At 35.2% G+C, this 23,195-nt stretch overlaps 1 protein-coding gene across 2 annotated transcripts in view; it reads right to left on the minus strand.

The window, feature by feature from the left end:
* The window catches only part of LOC150099541 (phenazine biosynthesis-like domain-containing protein 1), a 179,394-nt gene that overhangs the window by 6,661 nt on the left and 149,538 nt on the right, over positions 1-23,195 (minus strand). For both annotated transcript variants that reach the window (XM_090404060.1, XM_090404061.1), the window contains exon 8: positions 5,197-5,259. In XM_090404060.1, coding sequence (XP_090260186.1) covers positions 5,197-5,259 — 63 coding nt within the window. The remainder of the gene's footprint in view (positions 1-5,196; positions 5,260-23,195) is intronic.

Genomic DNA, 23,195 nt, shown 5'->3' on the forward strand with positions numbered 1-23,195 from the left:
CTCAAATGCCTCACTAATAGAGAACCAAATTTTCCATTTAACTGACCCCAATTCTACATTTCATGTCATTTTGAGATTGGTCTACTATCCAAGTTTTTGAAGTGAGTAAATGATTTACTGAATTTAGCTTTATAATAGGCTGTATTAAAAAAAAGTGTTCAAGTATTTTAAAAGCCATCTTTCTTTGGAAAGCAGGTGTGTTATGTTACCCAGGTGATCTCTGACAAAGTCTATGCCACAGCATTTTTTGTGAAAATTGTGACGTCCCATGAAACCTAAATGTCTCAAAAGACTAGAAAATCTTGTAATGATCCAGAGTTTCTGTCAGTAGTTCCAAGATATTTTTTATACATGACTTCTCATCACTTGCCTTATTTTATTTATTTCGTGTGCCAACTACAGAAAATGTAAGATCATGCATATAAATGATTTAATAGCATACATTGAGACAAAAATGCAACTTGCATAAAATATCGAATTTCATTCATCCAGTGATTAATATAAGTTTTAAAAGAGGTAAACCGTGAGTAGACATAACTATACATAATAAATAACGGAAAAACTCACGTAGAAATATTATTTAATAGTATAATTTTCGCCTGTATGTCACAGGCATCTTCAGTACAATTGAGCACAAAATTAAACACTAACTGACAATTCCAAAAAGCACCACCTAAGATAACTAAAAAGGTCAATAACTTTCCTAAAAAAAAAAAAAAAATTTAATACAATAAAAAGTTAGGAAAGATTAGCTGATTTGTAAAGTACTATCTCCCATAAAGGGGATAGACGTAAGCCGTCGGATCTGTTTAAGTTAGGAGAATGAAGTAGAGTTTCACATGTTTCTTTATAAAGGCATTCCATGAGAAACTGACTTTTGTGAAGAACTCTTGTCTTTCTCCAATGAACTCTGTGTCTAGTGGAGATGGCATGTTCTGCAAGTCCAGACTTTTCAGGTTTAAAGTATTCAATATAAGATTGGTGTTCTTCTAGCCGAATGGAGGCAGATCTTCCCGTTTGTCCGAAATAACATAATCCACAAGAGCATGGAATCTGGTAGACACCTGGATGATTAAGATGTGGAAGCTTGTCCTTTGGAGAAGCGAGAAAGGTGGAGATTTTTCTAAACGGTCGAAAGGCAACAAAAATATTCAGTGGTTTTAAAATTTTTGCTATACGTTCACTGATGCCTTGTATATAAGGGATGGTAATGCGCGTTATTTCCTCTGTGTTTGAAGAGGGAGACATATTAAATCTACTCAAAGTTCTTTTAATGAAGCAATTCTTATAGCCATTAGATAGAAAGGAAGAAGTTATATATCGTATTTCTTTCTGTAGAACAAAAGGAGTGGGCCCGATGAACCAGTGTTTTAATAGTTCCTGCCTTTTGACTGGGATGGTGATGAGATTCCGCATGGATATAATGGCCTGTATGAGTCTTCTTTCTATAAACTGAGAAATGTAGGTTACCATCTGGTTGGCGAAGAATTAGAAGATCTAAAAAGGCTAACTGCTTATTTGATTCTACTTCTAGGGTAAAATGCGTTTAACTTATTGAGAAATTGTTGAAGTTCATCAGAAGAGCCATTCCATACAGCAAAAATGTCATCGACATATCTGAACCAATGAGTAGGTCTGGGAGAAATATTGTCAAAGATACGTTGTTCAAAATGTTCCATAAAGAAATTGGAGATAGCAGGAGAGAGAGGATTACCCATTGCTGTTCCTTCAATTTGTTGATACAACTTATTTTTAAAAGAAAAATAACCAGAATTTATTACAAAATCAAATAAGTTTACAATGTCTGAAGGAAATTCCTGTTGTAGTAATTCAATACTTTCCAAAAGAGGCACATTTGTAAATAAAGAAACAACATCTAAACTGATCATGATATCAGAAACGTCCAAATGAAGATCTGAAATTTTATTTTTGAAATCCAAAGTATTTTTTATGTAAGTATCAGTTCTTCTAGTTGAAGAGGAGAGTAAATTAGATAAAAATTTTGAGATTTTGTAAGTGGGGCAACCTATACAATCTACGACTGGTCTTAACGGAATGCCTGGTTTATGAACTTTTGGAAGAAGGTTTTAAGTTTTTTCTTTTGATCTTCATTCCATGTAGATACATTATCTATAAGAGAATTAAGTCTCTTCAATTGACTCCGGGTAGGATCCGATGTAAGAGGCCTATAAGTTGAATAGTCACGAAGTAAAAGAGACATTTTTCTCTCATATTCCTTCCTATCTTGAATCACTACAGCCTTCCCCTTATCAGCTTTCGTAATTATTAAATTATTGTTATTCTTCAGTGATTTCAATGCTTTAAATTCAGAATAAGAAAGATTAGGACGAGGAGGTTTGGCATGAAAAAGAATTTGTGCACATTCAAAACGTAATCTGTTGGCTGTTTTTTGGGATAAGGATCGAATACCCCTGTCTCTGTTATGAAAAAAATCCATAATAGGCACCTTATTCGGCGTAACAGCGAAATCATATCCTTTTGATAAAACAAAACGTTCACAGTCTGTTAGTGGACGTCCGGAAACATTTATGACTACTTTATCTATATCAATAGTATTATTACTGGATCTAGGTAAGCTGACTAGTGATTCAAATTTACGTTTTAGCTTGCCATCTTAAATAGAGAAATTATGGATATAAAAATTGCTCTGGAATCTATTTTAACTGTTGAAACTTTTACTACTGTAATGCGCATATCTTCGAGTTCTTACTTAAAGGTTTTCAATGATTCTCGTGACAAGCTAAAACGTAAATTTGAATCACTATGCTGCCTTCTCTATGTGTCACTTATAATTAAAGATCCTATCTAGTATGACACCTAGATAAGTTGGATTTCATTAATTATCACTTGCCTTAGTATCCCATAATGCAAAACATATCCTTACGGGTATGTATAAATACTGTGCATTATGAGAAGACCAAGTGATGAGAAGTCATTAGCTTCTATATATGAATTGCCCCAGTCCTGATTATATTTCAGGTACAAACTTTGTTTGCTTACACTTGGACAAAGGATTATATAATTTCTTGGTATCTTTAATTTAGAGTATAACCAAGTCTCTAATATAGTATAAACAACTCTCTCTAATCCAGAGTATTTTAATAATAAGGTGTGACACCTTTTGGTTACTCGTATATGAAAATATGACTTCGGTATTACTTCAACCTTAATATCAAATACCGAGCCCCACAAGACAAAACAGTATTAAACAACCCAAACAGACAGGTCCGGGAAGCTCTTGAAAAACACAGAAACCATCAATGGGAAACCAAATTGGCTAACATCAATACTGAAGAGCGATCTGCACCAAAAAGCAACTCATACCCCTATACAAGCCAAGAAAGGGACCGTTCACAAAGATGAAGAGAAAGCTGAAGCACTAGTAGATAACCTTGAATCTCAGTGCAATCCATCTTATACAAATCTAAATATCAACTTTATATACAAGATTCACCTTCATGTTAGGACAACCTTATGATAGAACACTGTTAACTCTGAACATATCACTCCTACAAATCTGGCAGAAATGATAAATATCGCCCATCTACACAGTAAAAAAGGACCAGATGGCATAAGTAACAGAATAGTAAAACTACTCCCAAGAAAGGCCATAGTCCATCTTGTCAACATTACAAATGCCATTTTTAGATTCCAGCATTTCTCTACTACATGGAAAACAGCCACCACCATCATGCCATTGAAGAAGCCAGGAAAAAATCCTCACCTTCCCGAAAGATACAGACCCATAAGCCTGTTGTCCAGCCTCGGAAAGGTGACAGAGAAAGTGATCCTCTCAAGATTTCAAGCAGAAACAGATAAGTTAGGAATTTTGCCTAATGAACAGTTTGGACTCCATAATTCCCATAGTACAGCTCAACAAGTATACTGGCTGGTAGAAATCATTACTAAAGGCTATAACTGGAAACTCAATACAGCTGCCATCTTCATCAACGCAGAGCATCAAGGCCTTCTCTACAAACTGATGAAATTTAACTTTCCAATCAAGTTAATAAAAATAATCCACTCTTACCTGAAAGATATATGCAGGTCAGGGTCAGCGAAACGGTTTCGACCAAACGCAGGGTCTCGGCAGGTGTACCTCAGGGATCTCTTCTGGCCTCTCTCGTTCTCAATCTACGTAGCAGACATCCCTCTGAACCCAAGAACAACATTCACTGCATTATATGCAGATGATACTGCTCTGATGGCAAGATCTCTGAGCCCAAGACTTCAAACCAGCATACACATTTTAGAAAAGTTGATGGCAGACTGGAGGATCCAAGTTAACCCCCAGAAAAGCTCAGCCATAAACTCCATTAACTTAAGAAAATTACAATAAAATCCACACTATTTCACACAATTACATATGTTAGAGGAAACAATTGCTGCCAAAAGATGGCAGCATTTGTTCAGTCTCCTCACTGGATGCTGCTTAAAATTAGTGATAGCCTTGGGTCAGCTATTTGTGGAGGCTGAACTACCCACTCTGTCTCCAAAAGTTATATATGGTTTAAAGAGCTTCGTCTACTCCTCATAAAAGAATAAAAGACATTAATGGATTTGATTTCAAAACCATGATACATTTTTGGATTATTTACGTGTTTGGTCTTCACAAGCTAATAAAGCTTTGCTTGCCAGAGACAATGTCACAATGAAACAACATATCGTGAATGAAATGTGCATGCACACAATTTTTTTTTTTCTCAGAAAATGGGCTTGATTTGATTGTGAACACAAATTACAGAAGCATCAAAGACATATTGAGGTTGAGTGCTGTCAATTACACATATCCTCTAGCCACTTTGCTTGTTTAGCAGGAGGTAAAAAAATAGCCTTGTCACCTCTGTAAGAGCAATTAACTCACCTTTAGTTGAAAATTCCTCACATTCTGGCTGGAATTCTAACTCGGGTCTTTTCCATCGAAAGGATAAATGGTGCATTGTCCTTGTAACTACAATCTCACTGGGATGAAAAAGTAAACTAACTTAGTGTATCTAGTGGTCAAGGTATTAAAGTGCCTAAGGAAGTTATAAATTAGAAAAGAAATTTAAAATAAAAATATGGAGAATAGCTTAGCTTCAGTATAACAGAAAATTAAATGAAGATAAAATATACTATTGATCAACTATGAAAATAGCTTTGTTTTTAAAATATGAATAATTCCTTTCTACTTACCAAACATTTCAGTTTTTCCAATTACGTCAGACCAATATGGACCTAAAACTGTGTGTGCTGAACCTAGAGGAATATTTTTTTTCAATATGAATCATCAAATAAACTTTTAATGTATTGTTTTATAGCATGACTGTGCAAGTAAAGAAAGGCATTGGTTGGGTAAGTGGATAATATCACCTCTCTCTCTCCAACTAATAGGCTGTAGGGTCGAATGGCTGTGAATTCTGTAGGTGGCAGATGAATTTATTATTATTACGTGACCCTGCCAGGGAGTCCAGACTCATCAAGGGAGGGCACCTACTCTACAAGTCTGTCTCCACCAACTACAATGAGCTGCAACTACCATCTACCACCAGTACTTTTCACAGACAATCACAAACATCCATGCCCATAGTGGGATTCAAACCCGCAGCCTTTTGGCTAGAGAGTGGATACGGTAATCACTTGACCAACCAGGCTGCCAAAAAATAAAAACTCTGCCTGAACAGGGACTCGAACCCTTAGATTTAACCATCTAATACGAGAATCCTGTTTATTGGAGGCCAGAAGTGGTTTAATGTTTCACATTTGGTTGCTGGAACAGAAGTCCGAGATTATCTAACTCTTAGTTCCTTCACAACATTAAATGTACTATAAGTTACCAAACTTTCACTGCTGCAATACACAAATGATAATAAATAAATAAAATATGGTATACAATGTTAACTTTTCAGTTTACAATATAAAAATTGACAAACCCACTGAATAAGTGTGATGTAACAAATTAGTAACTAAACTGCAATACATGGGTTTTGACAAGGGACTGGTGGGTTGGTAGGTGATTGGATACCAGCAGGCTGTGTATAGGGGAGTGGTATTTTAAAAGAGAAAGTATTACTAACAAAACTCACCTTCAGTTGAAAAGTTCTTATGAGCGTTCCTTGGGAATCATTATTATAAAGGGACCATAAAACTTATATGGTCCCTTTATTATATTATTTAATTTGTATGTCAATGATATTGGGAGATTTAGAGATGGTAAAATGCTAAAATTATAAGGAGTGGAATAGAGCAGAGTTGTACCTCACAGGAAGATCTGAATGTACCATGAATGGCCCAGTTTAATGTCTTGAAATTTGGTAGACAAGGATGGGGGGGGATGCACAGTATATAATTAATAGGGAAATTTTGAAGGTAGTGGAAGAGATTTCAGAATGGTGGTGCACAGACTTCAGGAATCACACCGAAGTCTGTGCTAAAATTGTAAGAACATCAGAACAGATTATGGCAATGATGAAGAGGACCTTGACTGCAGAAGAAATAGATCATAGTTCCTTGACAAAGCTGCATATAGACTACTGTGCACAGATTGCATTGTCTGATGAGATATGAGAACAAACTGCAGAGCCTGGTAGAGAAAGGGATGACTGAGACATAAGTTGATTAACGGTTGTTACCAGAAGGAAACAAGAATACAAAAATCCTATCATGGAAGCTCAATAGGGAGGGTATGAGCAAGTGAGTGAGGAGCAGTTTTTTTTGAATGGAGAATAGCTGCAGAGTGGAAATGCAATACTTTTAAACTATCTTCATAAACCTGATAATTTAACTGAGACAGTATATCCATAAAATATCTTAGACTTAAGAAGTGGAACCGAATGACTATAAAAGAATAAGAATAAGTTACAAATGAATTAAAAAAAAAAAAAACTGAAATGATTAAAATATATAGGTTAAGAATACATGGGAAAAGGATGAATAAATACTACTCATAATTACAATGTGGGAATTATTTCAACATTCAATCAATTTGATAGAATGGAGATATATGATAGCAGATATTTTTATTACCAGGGATTGATCTATTTCTATTCACTATAGCAATTTTCGACAACATAATTTAGACGTTTTTTGAAAAAATTATGTGATGTTTGTGCAAAATATTGTAAAAGAATTGGTATACTGTTGCTTTATAAACATTTTATATCCAATCCAAAATTAACAATTGTATCAAAGTGATTGAAGGTTATTATACTAAAATAATCAAAGGCCCTGACTAACCCCATAAAAGCTACAATACAATCTACAATGGGAAATTCAACTTTTATTTACTTTTTTATTAGCCCTAGTTCAGATGAAATTATCTTATTAAACAAAGGCCTAAATTTTGTGGTATTCCCAAGATACATCCTATGTAAATATATCATTATCGAATCCTGGGCAAAACTGAAAATGAACTTCAATAAACTAATGTTATTAGCAGTAAATTAAAAAATAACCTCTTCACCTACAAAATCTACAGAAAGCTCTAACATCCTTAAAAAGAAATCCAGATATTATGATCACTAAAGCTGATAATGGTAACATGGTGCTTATCATAAAGTTATTGTAATAAAATTGAAGAAATCTTGGAACCACAACATGTATCACAAAATATCCAATGATCCCAATTTCATGAGATAGATGGCAATTTGCCCTACACATATCTTTGGACAAGTGAAAATCATTAAAGGTTATACTATACATTCAGTAATTTCATACAACGATACCACCTCTATTAAAGTATATAGCAAAATTACTAAAACCCCTAATAAATACATCAAAATTTATGATCAAAAACACCAATCTTCTTCTTCATATATCAAACTTAATTCTATCTAGATACAACAGCACTGTACATCATTGTTGACATCTGCAGAACGCTGGACATCATTCACACACTACTTTGAGAAGATTCTTCTTTAAGCTCATACACTAAGTTAATTCCTAATGATCCAATTAGCCCACCCCCAATACCAAATGTATTAGCAGGTTTGCAAATAACTTTTCGTGGGTGGGAGCAACATAAAATATTATCTGTATATTCAAACCGTTGAACTCCCAATGGGCAAAATATCAGTAGCCAATTAGTCAAACTATTTTTGGCACATATGGAATCTAGCATAATAAACCCTTCCGTGCTCCCTGTATTACTTTTTATGGTCGACATATAAATGATCGATGTCTATGTATTGAAGACTCAATATGCATCTCCTTTCTACAAATCTTACTAACTAATTTCAGTAACAGACTTTAAGTCAGAGTTTAAATCAGAACGTAACAAATTGATAAAATTCCTTAAGCTCAGTATATCTTCACAAGTGCTAAGTGATACCTGGACAAAGTGTGTCGTGAGTTAACCCCAGTATTTATATATTTTAAAAGTGGCTTAGGACTAGGACTTTGAAAAGAAAACTATTAAAATACAAGAAACAAGCAGTTCAAAGCAAAAAATACAATAGGAAATATAACAGTTTTTTTTGGAATTCAGGTTTACTTGGTGTAGAGATGAAAGTAAACAGAAACCTCAATGTGTTATGAAGTGTTGTCGAATGAGTGCATGAGACCTGCGAAACTCCGATGACATTTAGATGTGAAAAATAACCCAATTGAATTTTTTCAGCAACACTTAGGGACATTAAATCATGGGAAAGAAATTAATAGCAAGGCACTGGAAGCATCCTATCTCTAAGTTTGCAATAGCGAAAACAGGGAAACCTTATTCTATCAGGGAAAATTTACTGCTTCCAGCTATAAAAGATGAGGTAAAAACTATCTTTGGCAACAATAGTAGAATTTCGGTTAATCGAAAGAGTTAAGAGCCTTTATTATGCGTTACAAATAGACGAGACTACTGATGTTGCAAATGATTCACAGTTAATATGCTATGTAAGATACGCGCATGATAACAACATTCATGACGATATTCTGTTTTGTAGAAGTTTGTCATCCCGAACTATTGGAGAAGAAATATTTCACACTCTCAATAATTACATGATACACAAAGGGATCCAGTGGGAAAAATGTATAGGCTTCTATTCGGATGGAGCTCACACCCTTACAGGCAGGCATGGTGGGGTTGTTTCTAAAGTCAAGGAAGTATTCCTGATATGAATTGGGTACATTGGGAAGCATTAGCCTCCAAAGGAATGCCACCAGAATTTCAAACTGTGCTATACAACACTGTAAAGCTAGTTAATTTTATTAAGACTCGACATTAAATAACAGGTTATTTTTAGTACTCTGTGATGAAATGGGTCGTGAATATATACAACTTGCTTCTTTCTGAAATTCACTGGCTTTCCAGGGGCAAAGTCTAACGAGGTTAGTTCAATTAAGGCACACGGTTTTATTGTTTGTAAATGAATGTAATTCTGATTTTGCATCACTCCTTGTTGACGAAGCATGGTTATCAACACTATCCTATCTTTCAGACATTTTTTCAAAATTAAATGAACTAAATCTCTTCTTTCAGGGAAATTCTTCAACTGTTCTTGATGCTTACGACAAAATAAAGGCATTCAAGAAAAAACTGGTGTTATGGATTAGTTATTTAAAAAGACAGACAATTTGCACCTTTTCCAACATTGAAATCCTTTTTAGTGGAAAATTATATTTTTGTTGATTCTGAGTTTCTGGAAAGTGTTTGTGACCGCCTCAAAACTCTGAACCAGAATTTTGAAACACATTTTCTGAATAACTTTTATAAGAAATTTCTGTAGGTTTGCGACCTATTTCAGGCTTACAGTCACGAGAACGACCTTTTGTTATATAAAAAAAGAACAGTTAATTGAGTTTTCAAGTGACAGTGGGCTTAAACTGCAATTCCTTGATCTTGGTTTGGCTCGATTCTGGATCTTGCCTTTACTGAGAAGTGAATTTTCCGAATTATCTGAAGAAGCATTGAAAATTCATGCAGTTTTCTACAACCTATTTTTGCATAAAATAGTTAAATTACTTTATATTCATAAACATAGACTAAATTACTTTTTACTACCAGTGGCAAAATGGCTACTCTTATGAAACCCACTAAAATGCACACATACATACATACATACTACAATATAGCCTACAGATTCCCTTTCCAAGTGGATTATAACATCATTTATTTAGATTTCTGTGATAACACCTGCAAGAACACTTTTGCAATTGAAATATCCCTATTTCTGATTACCTAACCTAAGCAACAGAAATAAAAACCAAAATAATAAAATATCAGTTAATGATAAAACAGAAATTGCAGCCCTGTTTTCAAATAAAACCACATCCCCAGATTAAGAAAGCCACCATCTGAGACTTTCAAAACAATGAAATTAAGTGACAGATTTCAGAAACCATAGCCATAAGAACTAATAGTAACTATATAAACATCCATCATCCCTATGTAAGTTCAGAAAATTGGAAGCTCCACAACATTAAAATTACTTCCAAGTTTCAGTCGATAAAAAATGACAAGCAATTCAATGCAGCCCATTTTAGTGAACTCTGCCACCTTCTTCACTTTTCATCTCTCATTTCCTTCCCTTAGAAGAGCACCCTTTGTAATTCCAAAGACAATGTCAAAATGGCTTATACACTGTAATTATGAGATGCTATTTTCATTTATTCAACCTGTTCTGGTATTTCAAATTATTAAACAATATATTTTTTACCCTTGACAGTTTATCATCATCATCATCATCAAATTCCTGCCATGTACCCTCAAGGGGTGTACAGGATATGACAGTACTACATGAAAAAATTACATCATTACTAACTTCCTATCTACAATTTTCCTCCAAATAAGTCTGTTACTTGTCAAGACTCCAACATTATCAGATCTTATATTTCTATCGTCTAAGGCACTTTGTACCGTATCAATCCACCTATATCTTGGTCTTCCTCTGGGTCGTTTTCCTGCCAACCTGGCAGAGAACACTTGTTTTGCTAATCTTTCCTCTCCCATTCTATTTAAGTGACCATACCATCTGAGATTAGCTCTGCTAACGCATTCCTGGATGTTGACAATGTCAAGTTCTTTCCTAATATCCTCATTTTTAATATGATATTGCCATTGATGCCATCTGTTCACGCCTCTAATCTTTCTTAGGACTCTCATATCTGCGGTCTCTAGTCTTTGGTCAAGTGTTTTACTTCTGACCCAGCTCTCAGATCCATAAGTTAAAATTGGTTTAAACACAGTCTTGTATACAGCTAATTTAGTGTTCCGACTAATTTCTTTCTTATTCCATATGAATTTATTCAATTGACTTCCCACGATACCAGCTTTGCTGATTCTGTTGTCTATTTCTATATTTAGTTTACCATCTTCAGTAAAAATTGTGCCTAAGTAGCTGAAATGTTTTACTTGTTCCACAGGTTCTCCATTCACAACACAGTTGACATTTTCAATGATTCTGCCTATTTTCATTGTCTTTTTATTGCTGACCTTCATACCATATCTATTACAACAGCTATTCAATTTAGTCAGAGAATCTTGCAGACTTGCAGCGGATTTATTTAGAAGTATAACATCATCCGCATAAAGCAAAGAGCTGACATTAACATCTCCAATTTTGATATCAGGTTTAATACCATATTCCTTCATAATGTGATCCATATAGATAATGAATAACAGAGGGGATAATGTACATCCTTGTCTCACACCAGATTTAACATTAAACCATCTTCCTGTACTTCCTTCAATTCTAACTGCTGACTCACAACTCAAATAAAGACTAAGTATTGCTTGATATAATGCCCCATTGACACCATATAACTGCAGCGTATTGAATAGCTTCTCTCTTGGCACCTTGTCATATGCCTTTTCCAAATCGACAAAACTTAAATACAGATCTTTGTTATATTCCCATGCTTTCTCGACTATTTGTCGTAAAGTGAAGATCTGATCCTGACAGCCTCTATTTGGCCTGAATCCAGTTTGTTCTTCACCAAGCTTTTCTTCCACAATTCTTCTCAACCGTTTCTCAAGTATACTTGCATAGATCTTGCCAGGAACACTCAGTAGGGAAATACCTCTGTAATTCTCACATTCAGTTTTATTTCCCTTTTTATATATGGGTACTATGAGAGCTCTACTCCAATCATCGGGAATTCGTCCCTCTGTCCAGGCTTTCTGAACTATGCAGTGCAGCCACTGTAAGACTCTTATACCACCATACTTCAGCATTTCTGGTCGAATATCATCTACTCCTGCTGCCTTTCCACATTTCAAGCATTTGATGGCTTTTTCTACTTCAAGTATGGATATGTATTCCTGACTGCATGCCTGGTCAGTGTTTTTTATCACTGTGCTGTCATCACTGCTTGTTTCATTTAGCAGTTTTTCAAAGTAATTACTCCATACTTCAAGGATATCTTTTTCTCCTGTTTTCATTTCACCTTTATCATCTCTAATTCCTTTTACAGCACTCTTTCCTCCATTCCTAAGCTTCTTCAACAACCTCCAGAATATTTTGCCACCTTCTTGATATTTATTTTCTATATTCTTGCCAAAGTCCTCCCATGACTTTTGTTTAGCTAGTTTTACACACTGTTTAGCTTTCTTACATTTGTCTCTATATTCTGTAAGAGTAAAAGCTGACTTATTTGCCAGGAACTTTTGATATGCTTTCTTCTTTTCCTTCACTGCCTCTTTAACTTCCTGTGTCCACCAGGGAGTTCTGATTTTTTTATCTTTGCACACAACCTCACCACATGCCTCTCTGGCAGAATCAATCAATGTTTCCTTCAGAGTTTGCCACTGAATCTCCAAGGTTTGATTCCTGTTCTCAAACTCTTTCATTTTCTTTTCAATAATATTTCTGTATTTTAGTCTACAGTTTACATTTGAGAGCTGCTCAACTTTTATTCGCTTTAAAACTTTCTTACATGTTATTCTTTTCAATATGAAATTCAATTTTATCCTGCTCAAGACTAAATAGTGATCACTTCCAATTTCAAATCCTCTGTACACTCTGGTGTCCTGCACCAGGGAGAAAACATCACTATCAACAATAACATAGTCAATGAGACTTTTCTTATTCCTAGCCTCTTCTCTCCATGTGAATTTGTGCACATTTTTATGTTGGAACATGGTGTTAGTAATAACCAGTCCATGTCCTGAGCAGAAATCCAACAGATATTTGCCATTATTATTAGCTTTGCTCTTTTCTCCAAATTTTCCCAAAATATTTTTGTATGTCTCACAATCATTTCCTACTCTACTATTTAGATCCCCAACAAGGACCAACTTTTCCTTTTTCATTGTGTCAGTTGCTTTTTCTAAAGCCTCAAAAAATTCCTCCACTTCTACCTTAGTAGAACCTTCTGTGGGACCATAGGCACAAATAAGTCTCATTGTCCAGTTCCCCATTCTCATATTTGCCCACATTACTCTACTTGAGACTGACTGCCATTCAAGAAGATTAGCCTCGTATTTTGTGTTGAATACTATGGCTACTCCTTCTTTTCCTTGATTGTTATTGCCTGAATATAACATTTTGTATTTATTGCTCAGAAAGATCTCACCAGTTTTGGTCTTTTTTGTTTCAGTCACCCCTATTATGTCGATCTGGTACTTATCTAATTCCTCAGCTAGCTCCATTTCTTTGCCATTCAGGCTTCTTACGTTGATAGTACCGATCTTTAACTCTGGTGATGTTGAGTTGGGGTTTGTTTTCAGATTTGTTCCAGTAGCTGACTTTTCGCTGTTCGCCCTGGTTCCCTGGCGAAAACAACGGGGGCCTTGTTTAACCGGGCGACGCCCCAGCCGGCATGAAATTTTGTCATATTGTACCATCATTTTTTATTTTGGACAGTTTATCATTTGTAATTAATTCTTTTATGGTCATTTGGTTCCCTTCTTAAGTCTTTCAAATATTTTATCAAAATTTTATTTATTTTTTTATGCTGAACCCATACACAAGAGATTGATTAATCTATCAATACTATGTTAATACAATGTATAGTGGATTGGGAAAGGAGAAACTTGTTTACATTTGATTTAAAAGCGTTTATACTGTATTCCTTAGAAAACACATCAGGGAGAAGACTGTTCTGCAATACAGCAATAGCAGGGATGAAGGAAGACAAAAAGAAATTTGTTCTGTGGGTTTCAAAGTGTACTTGGGCAGGGATGTTGGGTGGCAGCTGCACATGTTCCAGCTGTAGGGGAGTTATTGATGCTATTTCAGATGAATGTTTGCTATGGAAATATTCATAGAATACACAAATTGCAGAAGCTAAATGTCTGTGCAAAAGTGGAGGAGTGAGTTGGTAGGAGATGGATCATTAATCAATCTAATTGCTCTCTTTTTTTTTTTTTTTTTTTGAGTCAAGCATTTTGAGGAAGTTCTTAAAACCCCCACTCCAAATATGATATCAGCATTTGATTGCTGGGCAGATTTATGATTTGTATAAGATTAATAGCTGTTCAGAGGTGAAGTAACATCTTAAGAAAAAGAGAACTCCTAGTTTTTTAGAAGATTAGGATGCAATGGCTGTGATGGGTTTATGCCAGGAAAGGCTTCATGTCAATGTAAATCCAAGAAGAGAAAGATCTCATCTTGTCTGGAAATTTGTGTTATCAAAAATAATACTGGGAAAAAATGGTTCTTTTTTGTGAGAAATAAGACAGAAGTGGGTTTTACCAGCATTGAAATTGACAAGGTTATCTGAGTCCCATTGGAAGATGGATTGGAGATCAGAAATGAGGGCAGTGGTGGTTGATATGTGGGTTGAGGTGAGTTGTGTAGAGTAAAGTTTATCAAATGAAAGGAAGGAGTGCAATGTTACTCATTTGCAAAAATGTATTGGGTTGGTGGTGAACTGAAGTAGGTTATTGATATATAGAAGGAAGCAGGATGGTGAGAGAACAGAACCTTGTGGAACCGTAGCATTAGTTGAATGGTGAGAGGATAAGTAACCATCTACTATCACACATGGTGTGTGCGTGCATGTGTGTCCAGAGGCATATATTTACTGTTACCAAATGAAAATTACTAAAAACAGCTAAATCTTAAAAAAGATTTAAAAAGGAATTAAAAATAAAAATTTGAAGCTAAAATTTTAGAAGTACTAGCTGATACTTTTCATTTACTTACTTTATTCAAGATGAAATGATACTTGCATTTAAGTGGCTAAAGACATCTTCCAAGTGGTCTTCTGCACTTAATTCACCCATAGTTTCACTTAGATTTTCAGCTTTATTATATGTGGCCATCATTCCAATATTACTCAGTGTGCTGGTAAAGGATAGCCTGTACAGCACTCATTATGCCTGAGGCCATACTTGACTGACAAAATAGCTGTCAGCATTGGCAATTCCATCTTGTTTAATTTAGTTTTAACTATATTCATGGAACTAAAAATTCATTCAATTTCCACATTAGAATTTGGCAGTATTAATAAATTTATTGCGCACTGAGCAATTTCTTTAAATGGATTCATTCCAGATGCATCTTTGTATTCTTATACTTCAAGCCCAGAAGAACATTTCTCAGTCACACTCATGACTTCAAAAAGTGAGTTTTTAATTCCAACCACTAGCTGAGAATTCTGTCTACTGCAGCATTATTTCTAAGATGGGAGTAACAGGTTCTTTTATATGTTTTAGGGTATTGTCAACAGAAAAAAAAGAGATCATTCTTAAAATATTCAAGTTTTCAGGCAGCCTTTGCTTAAGCTGTTTGAAGAGACCAAGAAAAAACTGTCTTGCTTTATTTTTAAGATTGTGCTAATCATTTTGTGTTATTTTCTTGTGTATCATCAACTCAGAAATTTTTCTCTCAAATCTGTAACCAAGATTTGGTCTGGGATTTAAATAGTCATCAATCTCTGACTCTAGAAGGTCAATTGGATGATGGTAGCACTAATATATTAGCTACAGAGCGAATCAAACAAGAAAGGTCTTCAAATAATCTCATCTTATCCGTACTGTTAGATTCGAAAATTTTGTTAACTTGTTGAACTAGAATAGGATGCAAAAATAAAAGGTACAACAGATTCCTTTCATCTTTGTACATCTCCCACAAAATTTGAGCTTTGTAACATTTCTCAGTTACACTCACAACTTTCAAGCAAGTTTTTAATTCCAACCACTGGATTACAACAGAATTCTGTTGACAGTTTGATACAGCTCTTTGTATGCTGCTTTTCTTGAAGAAGAATGCGAAAACCACTTATAAGTTTCGGCAACTAAAAATTCTAATTTTCTTGGGAGAGATTCTGCAAAAGTGTGAGACATTGCCAGTTGCAATGAATGGCATACACATCTAATTAAAATTAAGGAGGGAATATATGCCTTCAGCTGTTCATAAACACCATTATTGACACTAACCATAACATTCACATTGTCTATACCAATTGCAATGAGATTTTTAATGTCCAGTTTCTTGGTCAAGAGCTCTTTTTTCAGTGTAGCCACAATACCACTAGCATCACACTTTTCTAGAACCATCATGCTCAGAAATATATGCATAATTTTGTTGAATTTCTTGCTTTAATAAATGATGGCAATTCCTAAAATCTTATTCACTGTGATATCATTCGATTCATCTATTAGCAAGCTGAAATTTCCATGTCTAATATCCAATACATGAGGAGTACAAAGAGCAAGCAAGGAAGGTGACTCACTTAGTAAGAGTAGCAAAAGTGCAGTATTAGCAGCAGTTAACAAATCACACTAAAAGAAATCCTAGGAAGGTTTTTTTCGATATGTGGCCAGAAGAAGGAAGAATAATTATGGGATGATGATGTTGGTTGGTGATAAACACTGAGGAGGATATAGTAGAGATGTTAAATGAGCAGTGAAAGTATTCCATCACTGCAACTGTAACATAATACAGAACTTGAAAGCAGTAGGAATAGGGGAGGAACCATTTATGGTGAGTAAGCATTAGGTTATGTGAGGAATTGAGTAACTTGATACCATCAAGGCCATGGGACTTGATGGTATATCACTGCATGTCTTGAGGAAATGTTCCAGGGAGTTATCAGCTTTAATGCACATTTTTAACATGAGTCTTGATTAGCCCAGATCCCAAAGATGGCAAAAATGTTCTGCTTCATAAAGCAAGTGATAAGACTAAGGCTTCGAATTATAGGCCAAGGTGTTGGAGAAGAATTCAGAACTGGGCAGACAGCAGCAGAATTTTCTTTAATGGACAGCATGAATTTGCTAAAGGAAGATCATGTTTTAGCAATCTACTTATTTATTATAAGGTGATGAATACATTGGACAAGGGAAATGCATATACAGTAATATATTTAGATTTTGCAAAGGCTTTTGATAGATTACCGCATGACAAATTAGTAGTTAAATTGGAACAGATGAGGATGGATAGTAGATTAGTACGTTGGATTGGAGATTGGCTGTCTGATAGGTAACAACAGGTTGTGTATGGGGGAGTGATATCCCAGAAGAGGATAGTCACTAGTGGTGTGTACAGTTTATAAATTCTTAGAAGTTTTCACACATACAAAGCCCACAAACACACTGACCTATGCTGGTGTTCACCACAAACCAAAAATTGGCAACACTTCTAAATTCTACAAAATATCACACACAAAGAAATACTAGAACACAAAATGTGGTTTATACAAATTTCCTTGTCAATAAGATTATGATGTCACCTACACAGGTTCTACTATCAGATCTTTATGGGCAAGACTACAAGAACACTTCCGCGACTGCAACATCCCAATTCCAGAACATTTAAACAATAAAAAAAGAAAAACAGAATGCAAAATACAGGAAAAACATAAATAGCAGTCCAACTCTTGAACAGAAACATACCCCACAAATTGACAAAGCCATAATAATAGATATAAGGAAATAAAATGATACCATAAAATGTGACAAAAATTCAATAAACGTCCACTGGCCCTATATAATCTCTGAGAGTTGGAAGCTCATAACATAAAAATTAGGTCACAACTCCAACCAATAGGAAATAATACAGATACACCAAGCCAGCATGATATAGCCTCCACTTTCCCCACAAGCTCCGAAAACAACTCGCTATCAAAACAGCTCACACTGAGTTACTCCCACCCCTGATCTTATCCCATCATATTCTTCTCCTTCCCCAAAAATTTTATTTTTTCACCCCCTCCCAAAGTATTCTCTGCCCTCTTTTAATAATAATAAAAAAAAAAAAAAAACGGATTTTCCAAAAAGTTCACATACCTCTTGCCTCACTAATAATTCTCCCACATTTCCAATCCCCTTTAACAGCAGATGAATGTATATCACCATACACCAGGACACCACTGAATAAAAAGACAGCCAGCAAAATGCTGCAAAGGTATGCCCGAATTATTCCTCCTATGTATTCTTCATATATCTGTCTATATAAAACATCAGTAATGCCCTAAAATTTGAGTAAAAAGCCAATGACATTATAAAAGGGACACTCCTAAACAAAAATAATAAATACTATCTGCTAAAGTGTAATCACTATTGCCAATTACTACACAAAATAGCAATTATCTTTTCTGAAGTGCTTTACCAATGACCATTGATAAAAAGCTCAATTTCCTATGTACTAAAATTCCAAGATCCCCACAGCCTGATTAGTTTTTTTCTAGCATAATCCCACCAATATCTCATAAAACCAAAGTGCATAACTTGACATTTACTGATATCCGTTTTCCCATGCCCATAATTCCAATCTATTCAAATCATTCTGAAGTACTGTATTACAAGTAAGCAAGTATTAGCTGCATTCCTGATTACCCTACCTATCTTTGCATCATGAGCAAATAGCTGTGTCACCTGTTAAATCCTTCCCAATGTCAGTAATGTACAGATTATATTATTATTAATATCTCCAGGGAGTCCAAAGACTCATCGAGGGAGGGCACCTACTCTACAGCTTTCTGTCTCCACCAACGAACCACAACTACACCAATGCCATCTACTGTCCATCACAGACAATCACAAACATCCATGCCCACAGCCTTTTGGCTGGAGAGTGCATACGCATGCACTAACTGCTCAGCCAACCAGGCCGGTGGACCAAGGACTGATCCTTATGGCACACCACTAGTCATCTTAAATCATGCAGACTCACATCCCCCAAATACCGCTTCTTGATATCTATCATTTGGTCATCCTCTTATCCACAATATCTTATTTTATAATCAAATCCTATATTTTCCTATTTATGCAACAGTTTTCTATGCTGTATCCTGTCAAAAGCCATATCAAAATACAAGTGTATCATGGTGTATCCATTTCCCTTGTCTCAACAGTAACATTATTATACAAATGTGATGTTCTTTTAGTAAACCCATGCTCTCTATTTCCACTTCTGTATGTGAGCACTTACCAACTTTTTCAGAATCTTCACCACCAGTCCAGAGATATAAGTCGATAGACATATTCAGTCTTTGCACTATCCTTGTGTAATGCGATTACCAAACATTTTTTCCACTCCTAAGGAATATTTATTGTGCTGAGACTCAAATTATTCTTCGAATATTAGGGAAAAATTTTAATAATGCATCATTTGAATACTTTAACTGCTTTCCATACACTGCTATCTTTAGTATCCCGCAACTGATACCATGGGACAGAACTCAGCATACTCCTCAGATGGTCATAATTTCCTGCTTTGTAGTTCAGCATGTAACTGCTTCTGAATGGAGCATCCATAAACTTAGCCATCTCCCAAGTCAGTACAGTATGATCACTGTCACCAACTGGAGACAGAACAGTCACATCCTTAAGAGAAATCCCCATTGACACTATAATCAGATCTAAAACTCTCTTGACCTTGAGTTCCTTTTTTTCACAAGCTGCTTCAGAAAATTGTCTTGTAACAACTCAATAAATTCAGCTTCATTCTTCCCATGAGATTTTACTGCTACCAAATCAACATTCAAATAATTAAATTCACCCAGAGTGATTATTTATTTCACACTCATCATGTGAACTCACTTTTTGGGTAATGCATTTTGTTGTCACTAGCAACCAATCCACTAGGTCTGTAACAGTACCCCACCATGTATTTGATCTTGTTAGACTCCACCTCACACCAGATACACTGCTCAAAACAATTAGGGGATATTTTAGTTTGTCAGATAATTATAAATTTCTGCAAATAATTTTAACTATTGGGTACTTTATACATGAATAAATATTTCTTACTTATGGATAGGGTGTAATTGATGAGATATTGTTTAATTAATCAATATTTATTATAAATTTAACGAATTATACATTGTAGAATGAAATAATTTTAACAAGAATAGCCAAAAATGCTTTTGTTAATTTTTAATAGGGCATATGGTCTTTATTAACAGCCAAAACAGTGATACATCTTGATTACATGGACCGAATAAGATGATCAAACAGTTCTTGTGGGATATTTCCCCACTCTCCTGTGAGAGCAATTTCAAGCTCTTGAAGCGATCATGGCACCAGTCGAGCAGAAATGTGCCTACCTAAAGCATCCCAGGCATGTTTGATTGGATTACAATCCGGTGAACAGGCAGGCCAGTCCATTCGTTGAATACCTTCTTCCTCAAATCACTCTTGTGCATTTGCACGGTGTGGATGAGAATTGTCATCCATAAAAATGAATTCTTGGCCAATTGCAGCAGCAGCAGCATATGGATGAACTATAGGTTCCAAAATCTCATCGCAATACTTTAGGCAGTTAAGGAACCGTTTCTGATAAAATAGAGATCAGTATGGCCACCTATACTTTTTCCAGCCCATACCATCAAACTCTGACCTTGATGTTGGGGTCTTTCACAAACAAACTGTGGATTATTTCTTGTTCCACTTTCATGCCATATCAAGATACATTAGTTATCTGGTTGGAGACTGAACCTGGACTCATCACTAAAAAGTACATGAGCCCAATCCACATTTGTCCAAGTGCAGTATTCCTGTGCCCAAATTCTTCGGGCTCTTTATGATTTGCAGTAAGTGGAATGCGAACCATTGATCTTTGAACATATTTGACTTCGAACATTTCCTGTCTCCAGAAAGTGATTCCAAAGTTGCGAAATTACGCTTTGAGATACATGACACGTTTGAATGACAATCTGCTGCATTTGTCCAGCTTCTAATCAACCGATGACTCTCCAAGCTATGGATTCTGGATTATCATGTTGCTCTGCCATCCCCCACATGGTAATACGGATAAGACACGTTTCGACAAGTCTTAACATGATTTTGTATGCAGTTGCATGTTCTAAACTGTTGTATATTAAGAATATTTTAAAATAAATGTGTTACATTTGTAAGTTAATTTTATAATTTTATAATTTACAAGAAAACCAAAGTATCCCCTAATTGTTTTCAGCAGTATAGTTTCAAATGTACTGAGAGATGAAAAATTGTTACTATTATTGCACTTATATCTTTCACCTTAATTCTGAAGGTGATTTTTAATTTTCACCTTCTAAAAGTGAGTTGTGCAGTTTTCTTTTTTTTATAAATGTAACATGGCATTTCCCTTGATATGGAAATATTAGCTGTTATTTGTTAAGAAATAAACTGAATGAATATACTAATAATGTAACATCTTGGGAGGAAAGCCCAGTAGAAACATTTTTGTTAATAGAGATGCCAGTCTACATACAAAAACTGACATGGTGGTTTCACAACCACAAAAATAAAGAAACATAACACTGCACAACTTACTTCATAAGACCAAACATACTTAATCTGGAAATGTACTGCTGTTTGGTTCTTAGTACCTGCATTTGTGGTAGTGATTTTTTTTTAAAGATTTGCCCTCAGACAGCTAACCTGACCATTAAAGTCAGTGAAATGGACAAATCATCACCTCAACATTAACAAAAAATACCCCCAAAAAGTCATGAAAAAATGAAAATCAGGCACCAAGAACCAAACACCTCTGGTCCTCAGTCCTCGGGAACTAATGTAACATAGACCAACCTCCCTCACCTGAAAAACACAACCTGCTACTTCAAAAATACACTGCCTACTGCCTTGCTAGCCAGCTCAAAAAAATACACTCACCCACATGCCTCATCCCACCTACTGTTAAAATGTGTTTTTCTCTACTCTACATTTATCTTATATCTTTGCTTTATTTTATTACTATCTTCTTTTACTTTCTTTATACTTTCGTTATATATATAATATACTAATATACTTCCCCAAGAATGCCTTACTTTAACTCCACCTAAGAATGCTTCCTTTTCAGACACTGGCAAATTTATTTTATATTGCTGCACCAGCCAGAGTCCTATAACATGAGCTTGTTCAAAATTCAGGGAATATTCCTAGGTTAATTGGCATTTATTCTAATACACACTAAATAGATACTAGTTCTAATTTCAGTCGTGGCCAATGATCTATTTTACTATAACACTCTCATTAAATTCCCTCCCGCTATGGTTCTAAATTTTTGCAAGTGGTAATTTGAATTCTCGAATCAAGCACATACAACAAAACATGTTTATTGGAACAAATTATACTTTACAGCTATAATTGGAATATGATACTAAGCTTTTCAAAATCTCTTGCTAAGTTAGTTACTCAATACTAATTTAACAGAACACTCGTAGATTAACTTGGTAATCTCACACAAACTATAAAACATTAAATCTAGCTAATTATGTTACTCAAAAATCAAACTCTTATTTCATGCTACATTAAAATACATTTCTCAACCCGTTATTATTCTGATATAAATCATCCACAAAATTTCAAATTCACATATAATCTCAGTCACATGCAGCTAAATTTTCACTCCTGACATTCCTTTGTTTAGCAGAATTGCTCTATCTCATAAAAGACAAAATCCTTATTATAGTCCACTATGAATTGTCCACTTAATATGATCTAACATTAAATTCTGTCTCATTCAAACATACAGTAAAGGTCTTTACGTTACCCAATCTTTTTCTTCCGAAGGTCTGTTAACGGCCACGTGCATTTCGGGTCCTCCTTCGATTGGTTGCTTCTGCAATAGGCTTACGACTACGCCGTCCGTTTTTCTTCCCGGACTCGAACTTCTCACTGCCTCGATGCAGCACATTCTCTGCTCCTACTTGAGTGGGACATCCCTCTCGCTTGTCCCTACTCCGCCTGCTAGTCAGGAATCCTCGAAGTCAAGTCGGGAACAACCAAAAAAAAGCCTCGCATTATCGCACGCATTCACTTATATTTCGTCCCTTCTTTCCCATACAACCCTTCGTCTTCATGCCCCTAAGGTGATTCTCCAAATCCTAGC

The sequence above is a fragment of the Typopeltis vanoorti genome, chromosome 14, assembly GCF_054136105.1.
Source record: "Typopeltis vanoorti isolate ZY-2024b chromosome 14, IOZ_Tvanoo_1.0, whole genome shotgun sequence".
NCBI classification, from domain to species: Eukaryota; Metazoa; Arthropoda; class Arachnida; order Uropygi; family Thelyphonidae; genus Typopeltis; species Typopeltis vanoorti.